The 25,767-nt window shown below is 35.7% G+C and overlaps 1 protein-coding gene across 14 annotated transcripts in view; it reads left to right on the top strand.

The window, feature by feature from the left end:
- CADPS2 (calcium dependent secretion activator 2) overlaps positions 1-25,767 on the top strand; it is a 287,063-nt gene that overhangs the window by 240,273 nt on the left and 21,023 nt on the right. For 11 of the 14 annotated variants that reach the window (XM_062491047.1, XM_062491054.1, XM_062491049.1 and 8 more), the window contains 5 exons: positions 6,944-7,099; positions 9,246-9,393; positions 12,965-13,039; positions 16,388-16,471; positions 16,586-16,618. In XM_062491047.1, coding sequence (XP_062347031.1) covers positions 6,944-7,099; positions 9,246-9,393; positions 12,965-13,039; positions 16,388-16,471; positions 16,586-16,618 — 496 coding nt within the window. Of the gene's footprint in view, positions 1-6,943; positions 7,100-9,245; positions 9,394-10,413; positions 10,429-12,964; positions 13,040-16,387; positions 16,472-16,585; positions 16,619-25,767 lie in introns of all 14 variants that reach the window. The other 3 variants (XM_062491046.1, XM_062491053.1, XM_062491059.1) reach the window with 1 other exon arrangement.

Raw genomic sequence — 25,767 nt, forward strand, 5'->3', positions numbered from 1 at the left:
CATGGCCTTGCTAGTGTTCTGTGCAGCTGTATTTGGATTGCATGGTGTTTATCCTCTCTTAGTTGGAAATTGTTGTCTCTTGGGAGTGAGCCGAGCATGGACTGTTAGTGAGTTGCGCTTTCTAGTGCATTAAAATGTAGCAGTCTTAAACCTGGGAACTTAGAAGATCTTACTTGGCAATGATCTGTCATAGCAGGAATGATGTTTCATACTCTAAATAACCTAATTACTCTTTTAAATTAACAAGCAGTGGGGAACCTTTTGGATTATTGATTTTAGATTGTGGTTTTGTAAAAGGAGGCAGCCCATTATAATTTTTGCATGGGTTTGATTAACTCATTTTGTATTGGTTCTGAAAGTCATTGATTGTAAATATTGTCATCAGATGAAATATCCACGTTACAGGAAAGTAGTAAAATGTTAGTATGTACCAAGTAGTACCAAGAATAGAAGTACATCCCTTTCTTCGTCTGCTTAAAAAAAAAAAAAATTCTTTCTGATTTTTCCCTAATATTTCGGTGCTCTGTGGAAATATTCCCATAGTTACCGGTCTGATTTTTGTGTGAGGACACATTAATATATATTAGAGAAAGGCTCAAGAATGTTATTTTAGCAAAAGTTGTATTAGGAAAGCATGAAAATGAAAGACTTCAAAAAACACACATTCAAAACACATACATTGATAATATCATTTCAAGACAAGTGTTGTCTTTTCAAGTTTTATGACAGACTTCTAAATAGCATTAGATCTATTTCTGCAGGGTTAATACAATCAACGAATATCATGCTAAAAGGGACCTGAAGGATCATCTCATACAACTTTCCTTGGCAAAAGCATGGTCTAGAATGGCCTATCATCCTGTCCAGATGAATTTTTAAAATGTGCAGTGTTGGGGAATCCAACATTTCCTCTGGGGGATATTATTCCAATGACTGTCTTCATTTTGAAAAATTTTCTCTACTTTCTAATCAGAAACTCCCCAGAAGTAACTTGAACCTTTTATCCCTTGTCTTTTTCATGTGACTCCTTGTAAAAAGGGAGTATTGCGATTGTTGTTCTGCTGTTAATTCCCCTAAAATGTGACAGAGTTCCTCTTAATCCTTGTCTTTGGTACCTTTTGTGTTTACTATAGTAATGCTAGGTTTCTCCTGATGTGCTTATGCAAGTCATTTCAGCTTTGAATACAAACTAATTGGCCTTCTGGAACTCAAATTTCTTTCTGTTGTCCCCAGGTTTTCAAAGGTCACTTTTTTCTTAAAGAATAGCTTTCAGAGTTAAGAGCTGCTGATCTTGGATGTGCTCTTATAGTCTGCTTTCTAGCAGCCACATCCAGTAAAAATAAATTGTACAGATGAAATTTCGTGTATTTTGAATACCAAATTTATAAATAATACAGATTCTGCTGTGGGATTATAGTGGTTGATCTTTCCTAAATGAAAGGTTTGTTGCAGAAATATGTTTGCTAGACTCTTTTGTCAAAACACTTGCAAGCATAGTAAAATTCAGCAATGGGCTCATCCCTCTTGCACATGTTCTCATATTTAGTTTCATGGTATATATGAAATAGTATGCATAACATCCTAAACCAGCCAGTGAGGCTTTCATAGCATTTGGTGAGCAGTGAGGTTGACATGCTGTAGTAGCTGTCATTCTGCTGCTTTTCAAGAGAAGTGGGGGTGAGCAGTGTCCTCTTACTACAGTTGTAACCTTTGTAAGGCCATTACTCCTTTCAGCCACCCCACACACCATTCAAGAAGAGATCTGCCATGGTGCTGGCTCCGTTGGAGGCACCTCTTCATATTCTTTCCCCAAAACACTGAGCTTTAAGGTTATATTTATAAAATGTGTATGAATCGACAGTCTCGATTGCAGGCAGCATTAAGTTAGCTTTGTAATACTCTGGTATTCAGGCAGTATTTTAAGAATCAGCCTATCTGCATTCTACTGAAGAGCCAAGTAAGCTATCAGGCAGAGGAAGGGGGTCACTTTGACTATTATGTAGTCAAAAGAAAGGAGGAGGGGTTTATTTTCTCCCTCTCCTCCCATCCCATCTTTTTCAGGGAGAATACACTTACTATTATTCAACAAGTAGTAACCCAATACCTTTGCTCCAATACCTCCTAAGGAAAAGCCAGAGCTTCCTGACAGTTTTCCTTTTCAATGTGATGAACATCCCAGCTTAGATGGACTAGAGAAGTACACTGAATTACACGTATAGTCAGCAGAGTCATATGATCCAGGAGCACAAGTGAACACCTTCTCTCCACTACCTTCTCCAAGTCTTTCTTTCCCAGTTCACTGTGCTCCCTCCTTCTGGCTACAAAACTTGATGATTTGGAAAGATGACTATGTATATCACAGAGTTCTGCTGGACTTTCTTCTTTCTGTTTGGAAGTGATGATTGTGGCCAATTATTCGTTATCAATTTGGATTACACAATGAAGAATCTAGAGTCAAAAAGAATGAGAATGAGTAGTCTCTGAGCCAGCTGTGTTAAAGGTTTGCTGAAGTCCTGTGTCTCTTTTATCTGTAATAGAAAGAGATTTATTATTCTCCAAACTCTGCTAATGTTTGTGTCCATGCTCTCAAGCTCATGTTTAAGTATATTAATATTCAATAGAGCTATTATGTGCCTACATAAGAATTTTGCTGAAGAGAAAGAAGTGACAATATATTCACATTTGGGCATCCATTTGTGTGCTTTATTGATGAAAATATGTTTTCCCCATTTTCACTTTCAAGTTGCTACAATTCTCTTGAACATTACTAGCAAAGATTGTTTATATTTTTTAATTAATTGTTTCTTTTTTTGTCCTTGATAATTTGTTTTGGAGCAATAAACATATGCTACTTATAACTACATTTAGAAAGATCATTGCCTTTTTTCCACTTCTTTTTGGGCATTGAAAAGTGAGGTATGAAAATGGGAAATTGTTATGAGTAGTAGTCTGTTCTTCTTGATTGGTCTCTGGAGAAGATAGCTCAGAGGACACATTGACTAGACACGCAGAGCACTGTGAATTGATCTTTCATTTAGCTGAAGATAATTTTAAAGACCAAAAATGCTTGAATATTCTGTAAAAGGTTTCAGTCAGCCTCAATGAGGAGCTTTTCCTTACTCATTCATTAATTCAAATATATTGTTTTAAATTGCTCTTCATATTTTGGATGTAATTTTTTTGCATCATCTGTACATGGATTTTAAGTTAGATATGTGGGTGATTTTAATTGTTTTTGGCTTAATTTATAGATTATTCTTTTCAGTGCAGACATAACATAGTGTCACTAACTAGGAATATTGTAGATACACACCTGAGGTTGTCTGTTGCTCTCTGGTGTTGCTGTCAGCTTCAGGAAATTTCAATGCTGGGGCAACCTGGATAAGATATATGCTTATAGGAGAATAGTCCAGTCTTGTCTTCCACCAGAAAAAGCAACACCAAAGGAAATGTGTCATCTATATTCTTCCTGCTATGGCTCAACTATAATGAGTGACAAGAGAGACAAGGCTGAGTACAACTGATGCTGAAATTATTGAAAATCCTGTTCTGTTGAAGAAATTCTCGATTGACTTTCTGAGCCCTGAACATATATTTTGAGGCAGCATACAGAATGAAAAGCTGGAATTCACTAGGGATGTGGTGCTTGTGCCATGTTTTGTTTGAGTGGCCCTCACAAAACACTAATGGGTAGTATCTCACTTTCATTTAAAAAAAAATTGCAGTAATTTCTAAAATGACCATCCTGTTCCTTGGTGGATTATAGAAGAACTAAAACCAGCTGCTTTTGAATATTTTAGTTGTTTGATAATATTCTTAGATATTTAATACTTATATTTTCATATCCCAAGCCACACTATGGAGTTTCATATGTAGGCAAGAAATTATTCATTCTACTTCTACTCTGGAGTCATGTGTGGGAGTGTACTTTATTAGTGGCCTGTTTGACTAATTGCTACTGCTTAGGTACCTGGCAAACCCAGTGGGAAGCTGCCTCTTTCAGCTGTCAGTGGATAAGTGAATTAAGGCTTCATGCCTAGGAGGCTGCATGCAACTCCTAGATTTGATATGCTGCAGGTTTTTGGAGAAACATTATGTCTTGGATCTTTTCTTTGCTGTGTTCAGTATGATGCAAGGCATAAAGCCATAAAATAATTTTAAAGGAACCTCTGGAGATACCTGGTCCACTCTCCTAGTCAAAGTGTGACCAAATGCAAAATTGAATTCCCATTAAAATAAATGGGAATATAACAGAATGCGCATAATATTTGCCTCTTTTAATCACTGGGAACCTTCTCTTACTGCAATGACCTGATTATAAGAATGGACAACTGGACAGTACCTGAAAGGCTAAGTTTTGGCCAGCAAAGCAGTAGAGTTTGTGCTTGATTTTAGAACTGTGGATAACTATTATAATTTTTAAAGAAAGAATGTCAATTGAATTTTCTGGTAGAGCAATATTATTCTCTTCTTTAGACTGAAGTATCTTTACCGTGCCCGTTCAAATAACCACTTTTAAATAGCCAAGAGTGTGTCCTGTCACTTCACAAATAAAACCAGTTTCTGTTGTAGCTCTTTATTTTCTGTCATCTTATTAGTACAATATGTTTTTCAAATTCAAATGTCATTGGACAATGCTGAATAAAAAATTGAAGGATGAAAACTCAAAATTGTATAAAAAAAACCCAAATGAATTAGCATTTCTCACAGAATGAATTATTCCATGAACCTGTCCCTGTTATTACATTTATTATAGTTGTGAAACTTTATCTGGTAGTCCAATTAAACAAAATTAAGTGGCTACTACAGTGCAGTAGTAAACATAGTAGTAAATGTGCAGAAGAATATATTTATGTTATTACGAATACATTCATCCTCCTGAGTCCTAAAGAATTTCCTTTGGAATTCCATCAGGCGAATAAGAAACAACTATGGGAGAATAAAACCTAGTTAATTTTTATGATCTGATGATAGAAATTATTAGTTTTGTTTCCTGAGAAAATTTGGTCCATTTTCTAGAAAATATGTTTTTATCAACAGTCACATTAGTACTGAGATTGTCCCATTTCTGTCCCCATATGACTTTTCTTATTCTTTTATCCCAATAATCTCAAAATTTGATTTAGTCACTTTTGAATCAGATAAAGTCTAAACAAAGCATCAACAGCTTCACTCACTGTCAGCATACACAGCAGATACAATGATATCTTCAATATTTGTTTCTCATATAGCTTGAAAAACGGTCTAACAGGATTATAAAATTTTCCAGAAGCTTTAGTTGTTTTCTTTCTCCGTTCCTTAATTAAACTTAGTGATGCATGAAAGTGGTCCCTCAACAGGTAGAACCTCAGTGCAGGTTGTAACCCTAGCAGTCCCATGGGTCTTTTTCCTGTTTCTGCTGTTTTCTTTCAGGACCACAATACAATACAAAATTAACAGTTACTGTGTAACATAAGTGGGGGAAATATGCTTAATATCAAAAAAGCCTAAACTAAAAAGTGTGTTGGAAGTGTGGAATACCCTGCTATACACCACGAAGATACCAAAACCTGAACCACTAAGCCAGAGCCAGAGCTGGTTGCTCAGAGGCAGTGTTTCCTTTAGGCAGGAGCTTTCCCTGCTCCCAGCTTGTCACTGCCCGGCTGTCCCCTGGCCTGGCAGCACTGGCTGTGCTGGCCATAGGGCAGAGGAGCAAGGGGCACGCAGGTGTGTCTGGAAGGTGATGGATGCAGGTGTGAGGCTGAAGCAGTGCTCCTGCTGCATCCCGGCTGCCGCTTCAGAACATGAGCTGTGCTTTAATTCACCTCACTGCCCACTGCCTCGGCTAACCCGGTGTGACCCTGTGGTGGTGCTACTGTCTGACAGCTGCATTAGGTGCTCAAATATTAGAGGTCCTTTCTGGTTGTTTCATTTTGTTCTGAATCTGACCTTGCTCTGTCCTGAGAACTATCAGTGCTCACTGATTCCTTCCATGAGAGCTGGAGTCACTTGACACTTTGATAATTCTGTTCTTTAGTCATAAGGCAGAAGAAACAAAATTTTAGTGGTGATGTATTTAAACTGTTTGGATCTGAATTGATACTGTCAGGCTGAGTTTTGGTTGTTTGTATCACTCACATCCTGGAATTCAACATTGCATATTATACACTAATCTTAAATGGTAACTCAGGCACTGCAGTACAACGCATCATGAAAATGTAATTTATCTGTATTGACAGTGGAAGTGTAAATTAACTTACTGCTTAGTTTAGCTTTAATTTGTTGCATTTTTTCACAAGCAATTGTATTTAAATTTAACTATGAAATCAGGATGAAAGAACTTTAAAGCATTGTGGACAATCTGAGATGGTGTAGAGCCATATTAATCCGCTGGTTTTGTTTGTACACACATTTCTTTAAAAAGTTTCTCTTGTCTTTTTTATCCCCACCGAGATCTGATGCTATTCCCTCAGTTAGAATTCATTCAACCTAGGGGCTATTTGTCTGGTTATCTCTTTTACAATATAGCTACTAGCATCTTCATTTCTTTGGTAGACTTATCTACCAGAGATATGAAGGCAAGAAAATATAGGCACACAATCTTCACTATATTGAAAATATCCATACTATTCCTGTACCCTGTATTTTTCCTATCCTGGTCTGAAACTTGAGCCATTTTATTTTCTATGCTTCCCAATATCCCATCTACCTCCCTATCTTGCCATACTTCTCAGTTAACAAATGAGAAGTCACTTACTTTTTTCACCCTAAGGGGATATACTTTAAATTTCCCATTACCCTTTTCACATTTTTAAATAAGAGCAACTGTACTGAAAGACACAGGGAAATGAAGGAGGAAGTTGATGTCATAAAGAAATCTTATTACCTTAATTATGTGGCAACTGAGATAGACATCCATACATTTATCTTCTGGTTTTGGGGGGCTTTGTTTTGTTTCTTATAGCAATGGATCAGCAACATCAGAAGATCTTTTCTGGAAACTGGATGCTCTGCAGATGTTTGTTTTTGATCTTCACTGGCCAGAACCAGAATTTGCCCACCATTTAGAGCAGAGACTTAAACTCATGGCCACTGACATGATAGAAGCCTGCGTTAAAAGGTACAGTTGCAATGATCACTTAAAAATTGGGAGAGATTTGAAAATTAATGCAGGAGGGGTCGTGCTGGCTTGCAGAGGTGTATCTGCACCAGAATCCTGTCACAGGAATCGGGGCAGTTCTAAAGAGATTGTGACTTGTGTTTATTTCCAGCATTTGGCAATCAGCAATTTGGCAACATCTAGGAAATACCAAGGAGAATTTTTCTATCAGTTGTGAATAGACCCTTGGAAGTGAATAAATCAAGTTTGTTTTTTTTTCTATTCCATATTAGTGGCAAATATTAACAGAAATCAGAATTCTGCTAGAAGAAATCTTTCTCTTTTTACACATTTCCTTCCCCCTTTACTACATTATTTTTCATGTTCAGTTCATAATATTATTTAATTTGTCTGTTTTAAAGTACTGTCTCTCAGAAATATATTACAAACTATAGAGTGTACAATATTTCTGCATTTATACAATAAACAAAAGAAGGCTGGCTGATTGTCATCCAACTGAAACTAAGTTTAATAGTACTAAACTTCTGAAAATTACAGAAAATATAGGGCTGATTTTCCTTGAGCTGTATCTTAGCATTATTGGTATATTCTTTTAAATTAATTACAGTGATCTGATGCCATAGCTTTCACTAAACATAACTGAGTTTAGAAGAAATATCGGTATGTGTAGAAAATTTACAGAGATCTAGAGTTAGGTGCTTCAGAAAGCTTAATCTGGACATGTAAAAATATAGATTTTTTTTAAAAGATTAATAGAATGGGGGAAAATAAATTTTGTAGATAATTTGTGTTAATCATAAAATGTACACTATTGATAAGGATGGCTAAACAAGCAGAGAATCTTTACAGTTGACATAGTATTGCATTATTTTCTCTAAACACAGTAGGAAAAAGTAGAACCTCATCTAAGGATGTCAACCTGTTGCTAGAGCTAGAATGATGAAATCATGATTAAAAATGCAGAAACCTTTAAAAGAACTTTTCTATTTGGTTATGAAAGGGGAATGATACAGGGAAGGAAATAAAAGTTAAAGCTCTAATAAAAAAGGTAGGAAACACTAAAATTAAAGCAATCCATCTGTTCTAAAGAATTTGGCATAGAAGCTCAGTCAATTACAGTTTTCGAAGAAATCTTAGAAATATGGTGAAATATTAAAGGACTAGAAGACTATTAGTATAATCTTAGTAAAAATAACATAGGAAGAGCAGCAAAGAGATTCAGTGCTACTAATACATGGATTATATTGATTTTGAGCTGGAAAAAGGAAAAAATGCTGTCTTATCAACAGGACTATAAAATATATTAATATTTTAGACTTAATACATAACATACCAGTCTTAACACACTAATTATGTTATTGTGTGGTCAAAGATACCATATATCAGGTAATAAAGATTAGAGCAGCAACTCAGAAAAACATGATGGAATTCTTCTATTATAACTCTTCTTGTGATAATAATATGATCTTAAGAATTCTTAAAATGGAAATAGGATTCTTCTGTTCCCATCTTCTAAAAATATTGTGTGAATTTCTAGTACCCACATTTGAAAATAAGGGAGGAAATAAAACATTTTATCTTCAAGTATGTTGAACTGTAGTTTATTTCAGTGACATTGCTCCTTATTTACACTGATGTGAGAAGAAAATAGGGGGTTTATATTATGTGTCTCATGATGTGTCTTAATTTTTATATAAATATTAATATTTTCTTAATATTAAACTCATTTTCTTTATTAAAATTCTCTTTCCATTAAAGACAGAAGAAGATTTTTTCATTCTATTTCTTAGAAGCAAGCATTTTATACAATAAACTGCATTTTAACATAGAAAAGCTAGAAAATAAGGGGTATTTTCATTGCTTTAAATTAAACACAAGGAAACATATTGTTATCTAGAAAGCAAGAAGATAATACTTTTATTGTTCAACTGAATTCACTGAAGAAGTGCAGAACCTTGAAATTGCCATCAGTGCAATTGTTTATTGAAAGGTTGAAATTCTGAATTTGCAGAATTTTAATTCTAAAATGTTCTCGTACATGTGCATATTGTTATGCCAAAATGTTCAGTAGGATTTATACATGTTTACTGTGGCTGTTCAGAATTATCAGAGGTACTCATATTACAAATTGTGTTTTAATGAACAGAACAAGAATTGCATTTGAACTGAAGCTGCAAAAGACAAACAAGTCAACAGACTTGCGTATACCTTCTTGTCTGTGTACAATGTTTAACGTCTTAGTTGATGCCAAGAAACAGACAGCTAAACTCTGCATACTGGATGGGGGGCAAGAGGTAAGTGGAATTTTGTATGTTTAATTCCTATGTTTGGTTGATCTGAAAAATCTCATACTGCAGACTGTCCTTAGATTAATTTCACACTAACTGAGATGCATCACATAGCTCTGTTGGTACAGCAGTCTGCATCAGCTGATCCCTAGGAGCATCATGCAAGACACAACCCCTCATCTTCCACCAGAGCACACAGAGTGCTTCTGTGATTTGTTTGCTTTGACCTGTGAGTCTGTTGAACATTCAGAGGATTTCTTGACTCACAGCCCCTCCAGGAATTTCTCTCAGGTTGCAACAGAAAAAGAGCCCACTTCAGGACTCCTTTGTAATTGTAAAATAGAGCAAAAATATTGTCCTTTGCAGACAGGTTTTAATCTAGTAAGGTTTGATTTTAAATGGATTATAGATCCAGCATTCATGGCTAGGAATATGCTGAAAAGAGTGGAAAGAAATAATCAGATAATTTAATGTTTTTGTTTTTTTTTTAATTTGGTCTCCAAGGACAGGGACTGTTTTGGCAGTAGTCTGCTGCCAGGACTGTAGATACTCCACAGTGGAGCACTGATGTGCTTTTGAAGGATATGTAAACTTCACTGACTTCTGTCACTCTGTGTTGTCACTCTCAGCAGGAATAATGTGTGAAAAGAGTGTGCTGTGTAGAGTGGTGAGACCACCAGCAAAAAATTAAAACTGTTATTTCTGTGCTAATGCATTACCATGTAATTTGATTTCTAATTTGTTTGATTTGGTTTTGGAGAGACAGTAAAAACATTTTTTAGAATTTGGCAACAAAATATGTATGTCTGCTTTAGGCACCTTCACAGTTACCCTATTTGGACATATTTTTTTCAGTTGTTTTTTGCATTTCTGTGCTGTGTTCATTTCACTGACCAATCTTTTCAAATGAGCATATTTGATGTGATTGTCTTTTTTTTTTTTCCTAATTCAATGAGACACTCATCGTTTTCCTTTTATACGCTGTCGTCTTTATTTTTCCTTTTGGTTTTCCATGACATGAACCAGTTTGCTAGTCAATGGGTAAGTGTCTTTTCATTGGTTTTTAATTTACTTTTTTTTTGTTGAATATTAACAACCACTTTTTATATTAAATGGTAATATTGCTTTTCATGTTAATTTGTTAGCCAGGCCCTCAGAATTCCTTCACAGTCTGACTGTGCAACAGACTGATACCAGCTTCTCAGTTCTTTCCTTGTTCTTCCTCCTGGGTGATTCCAAGTGAAGTCTTCACTTTTCTGCTTTTCATACTTAGTGTCCCATCTTACCAGGTCGCAAAGTTTTGGGTTCTTTCACCTCTCACTGAGGCTCATCAGAAGTAAACCAAAGCTATGAACTCTCTGTGTGAGCTGATGCTGCCATTTCACCTTTCATGTGTGCCCAAGCAGTAACCTGCAAACACACACGTGCCCATGCTGCTTTGGGGACAGGCAATAGCGGTGTCTCTATAATGACCTGCAGACAGATGGCACAGCCCCCATCTCCACGATGTGCCATTCCTCTTGCCTGCTCTGGATTATACCTCCTGCACTGTCAGCCAGGCCACTAGGAGCCAAAGTTCAGCCATCTTCTTAAAGCCCAGAGTCATCTTCCACAAGGATCTGAAGTTTTGTTTTGCTGAGGGTGACTGTTATAGTGGAAATTAGCACTGGAGATGAGTGGGTTAGAATATTTATGATCTCATGGTTTTCAAAATAAATATGAAAAAATAATTGTGATTTTAAAATTCACAATTATTGTGATCTTTTAAAAAAAATAATGTGATTTTAAAATTATTTCTGAAGAAATGTCGTGGTTTTGGAACCTTGTGTTTATTGAAAAGCTTGGTCCAGTTCTTTTTTTGCCTTGTTCAGAAGTGAAGTTACTCTTTGTATTCCATTTCTACATAATTATATATGCTTTGTGGTGAGAAAAAAGATTTTAAAAAATAAGAAAAAGAAATATAGGAACTGATCTTACATACATAGATCCATTAATTTAATGTACTGTGGAGATAAAGCTGCAGACACTTTCTGGGAGAGACAACTGATTTTTGATGGATCACAGGAATATATATATAGTTTTGACATTCATCAGTGGGAGAATAATTGTTTGCGGTTTCCAGAGAGCAAGAAAGCATTGCCTTCTGAAGAGTGGCAAGCAACAAATGTCACACACTGTTTGGGGTGATAAGACCCGTTGGCAGAACAAGACAATATTTTATTGGTCAAGACATTAATATGGTTAGAATACAATATATATGAAAATGTAGAAAGTTATTTAATGTATTTCTAATCTGCTCTTTTACTGTTCCAGTGTGACCACAGCTGTTTGTCTGAGTTGTGTATTTACATTTTTCAAGTGTTTTAAACTTTAAAAGATATTTAAAGCAAAAATTGGCATTTGGTGCTAGTACCTGTAGCAGGGCAAATACATGGGCAAATGCATCTCATAGTTTTATTCTCTCTTAATTTAAGCCTAAATTCAGTATCGTGCTTTTTAGAAAATAATTCCTAAAAATATTCAGCAGATCAGAATTAATGTTTTGATTTGTATGGCAACTCTGAAACAGATGAAAAATAGCCTTTAACAGCTTAGAACTCTGAAAACTATTCTGCTGGCAGCTGCTAAGTTAGGCTGATGTTTACACTGACCTCAATACTTTTACTCCAAGCATTATGCTGTTAGCTGTTCCAAGTAGCCTTGAAGTAGGAAGATGGGGTTAGTCTTTACAAGTCACATTTTCTGTGAAGTGGCTATTGGGGACAATCTTTGCTGTCAGATAAATGTTTCTAAAGGAAGAATTACTGTTTAAATTGATGTGCCTCCTTGACAGAATGGGATCCCTAGTTCCAGTTAATTTCAGGAGGATTATCTAAAAAGTCTTTCGGATTTTTTTTAAAAGCATTTACTTAAAGGCACCTTCTTTATGGAAAAGCAAAAGAAAAAGTCTATGGAGAATGAAGTCTGTTTTATTATGCCTTCTCTGGCCTATTAATTTGTTACCATCTATTCTGCTTTGTTGATGAAATTTTAATTTTGCCCTTGCTTGAGCATATTGTAAGATTTGTATAAACTGAAGCTCACTGTGCTAACAGAAAGGCTCTTTCAGGACGAACAATTGGAGCTCATTTTATTTCTAGAGGACATTTAAAATAACTTATGAATGAGAGTTGTCAGACATGAAATGCTGTATTAATTAAATCTTATTCTAGTCTTTTGCTTCTCCAGCTAAACCAGCCCTTTAGAAAAAAATACATGGCCACCTTAATTATATAGGAGAAGACAAAAACTATCCTTCACATTCCTTCGCCTGAATAAGTATAAGAACTCAATTCATCTAAATAATAACCCCATTAGCTGCTTAACTCAACAGTGTACATGGGAAAATTTTCAACACAGAATGTAAGAAACTGTTGATTGGGTGGATCATTTTCAAGCATTTGTTCTTCTTATGTTCAAAATGATAATTTTTAGTAAATCTGATCTGGCAGGGTTATCAGCTTTGCACCATTTATGACTTATGACATAAGTGTGTTTTCATGTACATGCTAATGCTTTTTTATCTTTTGAATTACAGCAACAATACCATTCAAAAATAGATGACTTGATTGAAGAAACTGTTAAAGAAATTATTTCACTTCTTGTTTCAAAGGTAAAACTATTTACATTTTGATTTATAATACAGCAGAAAATGGTTGAACTTTGGATAAATATTCAAATATCCCATAGTTTTTCTATACACAGGAAAGTTGTGGGGGACAGCATGATTTGTAAATACTACTAGTGAAAATAGTACAGAATTTACAAAATTAAATTTTTTAAGAGTTAAGTAAACAATTTCTGTGTTGCCTGCTATCAAGATAAGTTTTTCTTCTGCATTTCTGTTGTACATAGTAATTGCTAGCAGCTAGTAGAACAGGTAGGACAAAATTTTGTCAATATTGTTTTACATAATACTATGTGTTATTTTTTGTTGAATTTCTTACATAAGAACTTTCTTCCTATCATTTAGTATTTAAATTTCATATTTAGCAGTGAACAATATCCAGATGTTCAGTTCAACTTTTTAATGAGATTCTGGTCCACAAATAATTTCATTATGAATTTAAAATGTTGTTTCTTGAAATTTATTTTTTAGGCTTTTATTTTTAAAAATAATATATGTTTTGACATGATATAAGGGCTTGGAGAATAAGTGAAGAAAACTTAAACTATGTCTTGTCTTTCTTTCTGTAGCACCTCTACTCCAGTAAAAGTCTTACTATTCCTGTCAAATAATGACAGAAAAGAAAGACTTTTTTTAAGAAGTTTTGTTATCTAAACATTGCAAGCTGCCCAGAAATACCCGATTTTTCAAAGTAGGAAAAATAAGGAATATATTTACAATTTGTGAGTTAGTGACAAAAAGTAAGACTCTGGTCATATTTTCATCATGCCTTTATTTTTGTTTGTCGCAGCTTGCTGGGGGGATGGGGGATGGGAATCTGCTTTTTGGATTGACACCTATCAGTTAAAGAGGAGGCCTTTGTGTGGAATCATTACAGAAGTTTAAAATAAATGTTTCCACACATTGATAACTGTGTAGAAGCTACACATTTTTGGTCTAAAGTGAAGTTTTGATGTAAACATATTTACAAGCAGATCAACTCAACAGTTTCAAATTTTACCTGTTGCCTATCATAGCTCCCAGCTAATCTTCCAGTTTATGGTTTTATTGTTATTGAAGAGGAAGAAAGGGGAAATTAATCAGAAAAAATCATGCTATTATTAAAGGTTAAACTTTTTGATATTTTTTTCTTAATATCTGAGATTGTAAAAAAGGAAGAATACAGTCATATTCCTTCTGGATGTAGGTACGAGAAATTATAGAGACAACTGCTGTCAATACCGAGGGATTTGTATTAGTAGTTATCACAGGAGTATCAGAGGCTGAAATCTCAAAACAGGAAGCAAATATTCTGTGTCATTGGCTGATCACTGGAAGCTTAACCAGTGTCTCCTCCCATGAGATGTGAAGTGCCAGTGACATCCTGATTGCTGCTGTTTCAAGGCAAAAAGCTTCTGGGGGTACAAAGGAAGGCTTAGGTCTGGGTTTTGGCCAGAAAAAAAATGCACATCAGTGTGCATGATAGCCATATGCATTCATCTTTTGCATCTCATATATTTTCATTATTTTCCAGCCTTTACCTCTTTATTACCTCCCTTGTGTCTCAGTGGAATAAGTGTTTCAATCATTGTTTTTAGCTGCAAGTCACTTAGGAAACTGAAAATAGCACTTTTCCTTCAGTAAGGTTTTACTTGTTAAGAACTGTATGGGGCAGTTTTTACACAAGACACATCAGTCTAAAGCATTCAAGAAATCACAGGAATAGCACGAAACAGTGAAACAAAGCACAGTGTGTCTCAGGGTAACCAATTCATAGAATGTGAGGTATGTGCAGAAATGCTTTTAGAGTTTCACAAGTCCATACACTGACATCTTGGAAAACAAGCTTCCAGCTGCATAACTAAGCCTTTTGTTTGAACAGACATCCTTGACACTGAAATGTTTTGCTCTCTGTTATTTTGTATCCCACTTGTATTGGATTCATATGTTGGTACTGCAGACACCATGTTGTTTATGAAATCAGCCTTTTCCTTAGCCAATCTTTGCACAAAAAAGTTGAACGCTTTTCTGCAGAAAGAATTCTTGTCAATCAGATAAAATGAGTTAAAGTATGAACAGCAGCTTCTCATAGGCATGCAACTTCAAAGCAGAAAGCTGGTATTTGGTCTGATACAGAAACAACTGCCACTCTCTCCCATGATGTGGATTTATTCTTTGATTGGCACCTATGTACTGGTGTCTTAATTAACACTGTAAATATGACAAGTTAGATTGATAAATGACAAATGTAGGTTTGCACTTGCTCCTGCTCCTTGAACTGCTAAGAGCAGGGCTTATTGTAAAGTGATGATCTCAATTCCTCTGGAGGTGACACTGTTGTGACACTGTTACAGGGCCCATTAACAGCATGCCAGATGGAATTTTGTTCTGTCCTCACACTCATAAAATGATACTCTTGGTTGTGGGAATGACTGTGTTGAGAGCAAGGGATGACTTTTAAAACAATCTTTATATAAACTGGAAAGCAATTTATATATGTAAAATAAATGTGTATGAATACAATGGCTGACAGATATTTTATGTTATATACTGTGAATATAACATAAACATGAACATAACATCACAGAGGGATGTGAAAAGGGAATTTGTTTGCTTTAAGGCAAATTTGGGGGACTTTAAACATTAAAGTTGTAATTAATGCAATTAATAAGATTTTTTTTTTTTGGTCGGAACAGAATTTTGACAAAAACGCCTATTCATACCTCTTACTGAGGATTCATGCTGCTCAGACAACAGCAGGTGAAAATCCAGGGGAGAGAAATCACATCATACCTGAGTCTAGGCATACATTTTCTTGCCTCCTTCTTGGCCATGGAGTAGCAGCTCAACAGCTCATGCTGCTGGTAGAAAACCAGTGCTATTACACTTTCAGGTGAAATCAGAGCTGGTATTCTATTTTATAGCAAAGATAAGAGAACAATGGTACCACAATCACCACCTTTAGCAATTGTGCTCTATCTTTGAAGCTGTGGTCCTAGAAAACAACATTATTTCTACCCAAAATTCATGCTAGGTGCACACACTGTATATTCATGTATATTCACCCGTATTCTAGGGGCAGCAATACTGTGGTGGAAGCAGGCCTGCCTCGAGAGAAACTTTGGGTTGGGTTTCTATTTCTGCAGTGTTTCAGAGGTTTCCATCTGTTTTATTAATAAGTAGAGCTGCAGAAAGAAGGTTATCCTTGATTTCAGCACTTTGTGAGATGCAGAAAGTGATTAATTTGCAGTTCATGTTGCCCTGCTGATCAAGACAAATATGAGGAAAAATTCACATTCTCATTCCAAATATTTAATTTTCACACTGTGCTTTTTTCCTGTGCTTTTCCTCCAGGTTGTTTCAGTGTTAGAAGGTGTGCTGTCTAAATTGTCAAGATATGATGAAGGTACTTTCTTCTCATCATTAGTTTCATTCACTGTAAGTGTTTGGATTCTCAAAGGTTCTGTTCTTCTTTCTGTACATGATTCTGAAATGGTGTGCAATTTGCAGTAATAAGTACTTACTGTGTGTTTTATGCTTAATTTTCTAAAGGTAAAAGCAGCTGCCAAATATGTTGATGTTCCGGTAAGTATAACCCTTTTAGATTTATTTATTCCATTGTTCATAGTAATTCAGAAATTAGGGGGGGGGGGTTAGCTCACATTTTTTTATTGTTGACATTTTGCTTTCCTACAGAGATTCATTACAGCTTTGCACAGAGTATTTAAACAGCCACCACAACCCTGAGAGGACGTTTCATTTCCCTTGTGCAATAAGTAACTCTCAAAGCAAACTGTAGAAAGGTTATTCTCAGTGCACTTTTTCAGTTGTGGAAGAGTGAGGATTGTAACTTAGATACTCTATTGTGGAGATAAATTGTTCAAATGTGTGGTATAAACAACCAATAAAGGCATCATACTTGAATATCCATTATTTCTTGATGTCTTCAGGACTCAGGTCTGCTTATTTAACCCCTTGATTGCTCAATCTCCATTTGATTTACCATTGGTTGTGCAATGTTTGTGTGCTATAAGTAGAAAATAAAGGGGCAAATATTGGAACTGTTTTATACTTAAAGGCAAAATTCAGCTGGTAAATATTTTTATTAGAGTATGAGAGTAAAATTTCTTTTTTTTAAATAAGCAAATTATGTAATATTGTAATTCTCACTCTCAATATCCTTTGTTCTCTCATAAGTCTGCATTCTCATCCCTTTTTAATGCTGTTCTAAAAAAATCTTATTTTCCAAGCACAACAAAAAAGAGACTACAATTATTGTATAAGTAATGATTTATTTACATAATTGTAAAGGAAAAATATTAAATTAAAATAGAGCTGAATGTCAGATGTGCTAAACTTTGTGGTGGCCAGCAACACCTTCAACATTTCTATCTTGAAAAAAGTTTAAGTGAATTTTTTTTCAATCCATGTGTGTTAAATAAAAGGAAAAAATCTCTGTTTCTGGAGTTTCTAATTTTGCTGACTTTATATTTGCTTTATTCATAAGATAAATTGTAACATTCCTGTTGTTTTCAGATTATGTTTTCAGACTTTCTTCTTATATTGTTGCCTTTTGATTTTTTTATGTGTTTTTTTACCTATGTAAGTGCTCTTTTGTTTTATAAGAAAGAAAAAAGTAGTCTGTCTTTCATCCAAAGGAATGACCTCATATCAAATCCAGTTAATTTAGTTTATCTTTTGTTAATACACTGTGCTGAGTAGCTTGTTGAGGCAGTTAAGACCCAAAGGCCTAAAGGAAAAATAAGTGGACAAACTAGAAATTCATGAGCTTCTTTCAGGTAATATGGAAAACTCTCCAAATTACCTATCTGTGAGGAGCAGACATCAGAGTCTTTTACCATTGGCCTGGATACATTGATGTTGAATTTCACAAAAAAAAAAAAAAAAAAGGAGAGACTGAAAAATACGTTTGCCACAAGCTCTGGGGAATATTGCAAGTCAGATCACACAAGGATGCGCTCACTGTTCCAGAGAAAGAGGGAGGTGAGCAGGGAGATGGTTGCTGGAGCCCCACTGCCCTTCTCACATTCACTGAATGGTGGTGCTTGGCTTGAAGAAAGGACCAGATTATTGACAGGCTATCAAGACCCTTGCATTATTACAATTTCTTCACTTCCCAGCTTTCTCATACACCTTTATGAGCATTTAAACTGGACCATAGTTCCACAGTTAAGCTACAAATGTAAACTGTGCTTCAGGAAAGCTGTGGATCTGACCATACAGAGATTTTCCAAATTGTTGAGGTCTTTTTACCTGGATTGAAAGATTTTCATAGGTTGGGGGTTGCTTTCGCTTCTTCACATTCTTGTGTTTTGAAGTTGCAGTTGAGGCCAAGAGCCCTTAGTGTAACAACTGACAGCAGCCATCCAGACTGAACAAGGCCTAGAATGACCAGATGTCAAAGTAAAACATTCCAGCTGTAAGAGGAGGCTGAAAGCCGTCACACCACAGGTCATCACCTGGGCTCACGGCTGGATGAGAAGTGGAGTGAGGGGCAGCACACAGGGAGGAAGCTACATTGAGCTCTTGGTGCTGTGACAGTGACCTAGCAAGCCTGCACTGAAGCTAATTAAATGCCTCATGGTTTTTATTTTTACATAATATCTTGTAAAATTTCTTCTTCCTTGCCATGTAGCTGTATGTGTGAAAGTTAGTTAAAAGTGACCACAGTCAGCCCTTTCTTTTGGTGTAGCTGCAAATACATGCAGACTCGCAGTGTGTTAGACAATGGTTTGTGCTCCTGTGCCCCACCTTCATCTGAGGAGATCACTTGGTGCCTCTAGAGGAGATGGGAGGGGGGACACAACAGGGGGTTTGGGGCAGGGTTGTTTGAGTGTGTGGATTTGACAGAGTTTTTGGTCTTTGATTACCAGGGTATGGCAAACCAGTGAAAAATAATGCTGGTTTTTAGAGAAATAAAAAGAAACTAACTAGGCAAAGAAGATGTTAGAAGAAAATGAAGGTAGTACTGAGCAAAATGTTTTAAAGGGAGAGTAAGAGGTAAAGGGAATAAAAAAGTTAAATAAAAGTAAATAAAAATAGTAAATTATTCAGAAGGGAGGAAAACATTCCTGGATGATTTTTGGTCATTTTGAGGAAAAGGTTAATGCTATTAATATTGAGAATGAGTTTAGACAATAAATAGTTGAACATGAAGGTGCACACTTCCTAGACAGTATCATTCAATTTCTCAATTCCCTTGCTGCCTACCCTCTATTCATTAATCTTGCTACAGAATTATGATTAATTACATCTTAAGAGAAGGGGGAAAAAAAAGTGGTTTTGTGGGATATTTTTAACTGCTTAAGAAAACATGCACCATAAGCCTCAGTTCTTCAGAATGCCCTTCAAGAAGTGGGATAAATGCAGTCCCAAGCAGTTCTCATTGCTTTCCCCAGCTATGCATAGAGGGCTATATGGACACTACACATGTTTTGGTAATTGAAACCCCAACAGAAATAAAAGCAGTAGTGCAAAATTACCCAGACTAGGAAGGATATCAACAATGTCTTGTGATTTCCTAAAATGAATAATGTAGAAATCTAGTTGCTCTAGCTATGCTCTCCTTACTGATAATTGTCACAGCATGCAAGGCGCTGCAGTGGAAAAAAATGTGGCCGCTGTGCAGGCAGAAGTAACCAAATGTTCGGAGGAAAATAACACAAATGTTACAAGTAGTGTTTGAAGGATGACATTGGTTCTCTTTTTAATGCTGTGTTTTGATAACTGGGACTGCACAAACTCATTTGGATACACAGCTCATCCAAATACACTATAATCCTTTGTTAGTTTCTCTTAAAGTCCAAGCAATCCATAGGAGATGTAGAAGTGCAACCTAATATTTTTCCTTTTTTTTAATATTCTGCTCACAAAGACAATTAATGAGAATAGGGAAAGAATGCAGTAAAATTGAGGTTTTAAAAAAAAAATATGTTGTCAATCTCAAATGATTATTATTCCTTAATCATGTGGATGATTTCATTGTGTTCAATTTCTCATCATGTAAGTCAGTTTTGCATACAAATAACTGTGTCTTTAGCTGGTCATTTCTACACACATTTGCTGCATTGACAAATACAACCAGAGCAATTACTCATACAAATTGAGCATCCAGTTACGTGCTCATGTATATACTGCATTTTGTTCAGAAAGGTATGTTTAAATCCCTTTGTAGGAGCCAGTAATCTATGCCAGTTACTTAGAGGGCACAGAAGGAACCTAATCCTCCCTCTCTTCATATGGGCCACCTGTCATAGCAAGTGCAGAGAGGCCATTTGAAGGAGCCAGGGCTGACAGCAGCGCACAGCTCGCACAATGCCAGCCCTCTCGCTCCACTCCTGCCTTTATGTGGGGATCAAAGGTATGAAAAGGGGCCTCACACATGTGCCAGCATTTGACTTATGGGGTCTTGTAGAGGCCAAAGAAGGAACTCTGCCTCCTACCAGGCAGAAACACATGGAGACCTTCCAGATACCTTCATTTTCAAATATCATACTAGTACTGCATAGACTCTAAAATCATTTAGATGATTTTAAGAAGCAAAAACTTTTTGAGAGAAATAAGAGTTTATTCAGGTGTGGCCATACAGTGCTAGTCATTTTTAAGCTGGATTTTCTTGTAGAACTCTCTTTTTTAAGAGAAGACCACAGAAGGGGTACTATCCTTATGCTTAGAGTTTCTCCTGGCTTCCTCCTCCTCTGTATACCCAGACCTGGGAACTGGCTCTTCTTTTTCCGATCTGTGAAAACAAGCTATTGCAAAATTGGAGGGAAAGCCCTGCAGCATCTGTTTTAAGTCAGCAGTATTTTTGAGATACCTCTTAAATGGCAAGCAGAAGGACGACTACTAATCAGTAGGAAAGCTAAAATAGCATAGTAAAATATAACTTTATGGAGAAAAAACCAGCATATTTTAATAACAAATTTTGTCATAAGGCTGCAGTGGTTTGGAGAACTTTTGCAATGAGAATCAAAATCCTGGTGCAGACATTTGCATTCCTGTGTTTCCCCATGAACGCAATAAAACTACATGTATATAAAAAGGTGTTTGTGTAAATGCTTGCATAATCACAGTTTAAATTTTCCGTGACACTTCTCAAAATACATGCATTTCCTCTTTGCCAAAGTTGCTGTTTCTTTTCAAGATGTTTTTGAGAGGGAGAAAATGCATTGCAACTTTTCATTTAAACAAAACCACTGCTTTTATAACCATGTGAAATTAAAATGTTACTTTTTAATAGACTGATTTTGCAAGTGGTGCACCTTCCTGCCTGGCTTATGTATTTCATTTTGTAAGAAATTATGGGGATGATGATCTAGCCATGAATACAAGTAGTTTTTATTCCAAAAGTATTTTTATGATATTTTAATTTTGTAATGCCAAAGCACAAGTGTTGAGCCTTGCAGTATTTAGAGAACTTTCAGGCAGTGAAATTTTCCAACATGCTCCTTCATTTAGTGATGGACACTGAATAAGGAGCTCCTGTGCTCCTCACAATAGCCCCCTCCAGCTCATCACTCCTTTTCATTGCATTGTTACGACCATGCTATAGCTAAAATTACTCCCTCCAGGATGCAAGGGAGGGGAAAGAGGTGGAAAGGAGAGCAAACACAAAACTAGATGAATTTTGTTATCACATAGTTAGTCTCTAGCATCTGTTCTCATCTTTGAAACATTAATGCTTTGGCAGGATAGCAACTCGGTAGAACTAGTGTCGTGGGTTGAGGCTGGTTTCTTGTATTTTGAGCATAATACTCTCTGATGCTAAGAAAAGTTCTGTCACAAATGCCAAAGTGAGAATAAACATAAGTCAAGTATTTCAAATGTACATGATTTTCACTGAGATATATATACCAAAATGCTGTTCAGAAACTTAGGTGTACCTCACCTGTAGGAAAATGCCTAATATTAGTGGCAGCATTAAACCCACTGCAGTCTTTCAGCAGCAAAATATTTGAATGCTTGGAAATTAAGGTAATGCAGCATTACTTTTCACTAGGTACTACAGGCAAATATTGCCAGTGGGAGCCAGGCATGTCAATCATGAAACAACTTCTACAGCATCTTGGAAACTGAAAAAAATTATTTTAACATTTGCCTCCATGTTAAATAGACACTGTGGTACTGTTTTCCTGTTCAGATGGAGAAAATTAGGCTGTTTCTTCTTTATCTGAATTTATTGCTATGAAAAACTGCCTGGCAGTCAGGACCCACCTACCAGTGAATAGTAAGGGACAACCTGCACCTGGGGGATTAGGTGCAGCAGCAGGAAGTAAGAGCACTTGCAGTATATAATTAACAAGGATTTTTAATTTTTTTTTCCCCAAACAGCATGTTCATCTTGCCAGGTTAACTAGTGATTAACCCTAAAAAAGAATGTGCTGAAGCCTACACCCTTCTTTAAACTCATTCACTCGCCAGTGTATTCAGTTACTTGTGTAACCAGTGACAAAGTAACCCTATTTACAACTCTTAATTTCCTGGTATTTTATTTGATGTCTTTGTGTTTCTAGTTTCTCTATTCATCTCTTTGTCTGGTTCTCTTTCATTTTCAGATAGGCAAAACAGCTTGTCTGCTGTTCTGAATAAAACAAACTTATAAAAACTTTCTATCATAAAAACCCCCGACTTTTTTTCTTGGGAAAGCTTTCAGATAATTTATATATATATATATATAACCTGGATAACATACCAGGTTAAATTTTTCTCCCAAAGATGTACAAATAACTCTCATTAACTTCAGCAGATGTTCTGCCAGAGATTCAGGGATTTTTTTTTTTTATTGAGGATGGATGTGAGACTGGAATGCTTTAGTCTTTTCAATTAAATGCCCCCGTGACAGTTATCTAAAATATGTCTCCATTTCTATTTGTTTATCTTCTAAGGTACATGAAACTTCTTTGTTGTTTGTTTAATTCTGTATTAACTTGGGTTTTTTTCTGTTGCTTAATAATTTAAAACAGATCAATAGAGGATAGCGTAATCAAAGGTTTCCCAATAATACATAATCCCAATTTTAAAAAGTTAAAACATTAAATATACATCATTAAAGCTATTTTGGTGCTTACAGTAGTTTTCTTTTCTTCTTCCACATGTTCGGAGAAAACAAATAAATTCAATGCATGTAATATGAAGAGATAATGAAGTATTTGATATACTTCAAATATATGAATGAACTAATAAACGAATGAAACAATATATGTTGGATCATCCGTTGTTTAATGTGTACTTTGCCCACCATGAGCACCTTCAATGATTTTGGTGAGGTTTAAAACAGACATATTCAAAGTATTGATAATCTGCCTTACCCAGACTTCCTTCTACTGTAGTCAGACACTATTTAAAAGGAAAAGTAATTTTTTTCCACTGCAATTTCAAAGATAATTATCCCGCACACATTAAGAAGGATAAAGTGTTTTAAAGAAGTGTAATTCTAATTGGTAAATGTCACCAGCTGTTGCAGTTACTCTTACTTGTGTATATTCTTTTAATGATTACACTCCTGTGCCACAAGCTCCATGAAAATATATTCACTAGGTGTGAAATTCCCATATGTCACAGCTTCAAGACTAGGTAAACATCTCAAAGATAAGGGAGTTAATACTGATGGGAAATGTTACTTTTCTTGCTTTGGCTGTTCTCAAGACAAACATTTTTTATTTAACTTAGTAAAAGAAAATAATAATTGCAGAACCACTAGATTTTAGTATTCACTGGAAGATTTATTAATACATTTGAATGTATATCTTCAAGAACTATAATCAGCCTTTTATATACTACATCATCTCCTTCACCCATCTCTGGAGATTTCAAAATATTTTTTCATTATTCCTCCAAGTTAACTCTAGTACAATTCCTATAAATAGTGTATCAGGTTTTAGAAAGTACATAAGGTTTCAACACAGATTTTATTCTCTTGTGCCATCACAAATGAGTATACTAAGGTAAAATATGGAGTTTTCTGTTTTAAATCTGCTTCACTTTGTGATTTGTCTTAATATAAAAGCATTTCTATCACATTTTAGTGAAGACACTTTTTAATGAAGATCTGTCAGTTTCTGTCAGTCAGTCATTTTCCAACAGAAAATGTTTTGTCTGTTGAAATCTTAGGTTTTTTTATTCTCTGCTTAGGATTTAGGTGTGTAATCCAGATGTAAATATCAATGGTTCTGCTTTCCTCTTAAGAGTTCTATATATGCTTTCATCTGAGCATATATAGATGGGGTAAGTTTTTGCAATGGGCTTTCATTGCCTCTGGAATGACCAATCCAAATGTAGGAGATATTTCAGTTTTTCACTGTGATTTTTGGAGATTCTAAAAGTATTAAAGCTGGCCATAATTCCACATTTAAAGATTAAACTGTCATATATGCACATGTATAAATTAAAAATAAAATCTTTTTATTTTGGAACATATTCCTCTATATGTCTGTAGTAGATTCAGGGTAAAAACAGTTGAACCTCATAAGCCAGGGGGTTTCACTCCCTGCAGCTTTGAGGAAAGACTGCTGTCATCCTGTTACTGTAATAGGATGACAGCAGTTTCTGGACAAGTTTTAGTATGGACATGTTACACCTGTCCTTCCCTCGCGTGCTCAGACCTGTTCATATATATTGCAAAATGTTACATACAAGATAATAAGAAATAAGAAAAATGTAATGTTGAATATTCACTTGCAGACTAGAAAGGAATCCGTTATATAAAATGATATGTTAATATTTTAACTACATGAGTGTGGTCATGCATACAGGTTTTTAAAATATGCTAAATATTTTACAGTGTTGTTCATATCCTATTTTCAGACAATAACAGTTTCTGAGAAATAGACATGTCTTATGCTTGGGAGTTCCTGGGCTGGGTATAACTGCTTTTGTCCTCCTCCCCTAGAATTATTTATTATTCTGCATATAGTCTTAGAAAAATCTGCATCCTTTCAAAAATTAAGGCCCATGTTAAGGCTTACTGTAAAATATTATAAAACTTAGCATTATTTTTCATGCCAGGAACATTACAAGCTATTGTTTGGGAGTAAGTAATACTTTTAAAATCTTGCTCACACAGAGGCCATTTGCAGAAGAATTCCCAAAGTGCCTGCGTGCATTCTGTTAGAAAAAAGTGAGATACTTAGCAGATCTGCATGCACTGCCAGTAAAGGGCAAGTTGCAGGCCATTAGAAATGTTACTGTGGAACAACTTTTCATGACTGCAGAGATCCAGAAACTGCAGCTGGATTCTAGAGCAATTCAGAGGAGGGGGCAGTTTCAGCCACCACTGTGCCTGTACAGCTGTATCACATGCAAACGTGTGGCTAGCCTGGTTTGGGGGTGTGGTATAAAAATTATCCTTTCTCTGCTGTTCATACAGGACATATATTGGTACAAGAAGGGAAAAACTTCTGTCCTTGCTCCTCCCCTGGCCATCCTCTGGGCTGACTGCACCAGTGCAACAGTTTACAAAATACAAGGGTACAGGACTACGCTCAAAACAGCCTTTTTATACTGTTTGCTCTCAGGGATGTGTTTGAGCTTAGTTTGAATTGCATTTAGTTGAAGCTAACATCAAACAAAATTCAGCTGTACATTGGAAGTAAATTAGAAGAAATCTTAGGCAGTGAAGAAGGAACTGAATACTTTTTTAAGCATTTTCTGAATGTGATAGCAGAATCTGGATCTCCACTCTCAGGCTGGAGTGGCTGGCTATCAGAAAAAGGGGA

Source organism: Cinclus cinclus, chromosome 4 (genome assembly GCF_963662255.1).
Source record: "Cinclus cinclus chromosome 4, bCinCin1.1, whole genome shotgun sequence".
NCBI classification, from domain to species: domain Eukaryota; kingdom Metazoa; phylum Chordata; class Aves; order Passeriformes; family Cinclidae; genus Cinclus; species Cinclus cinclus.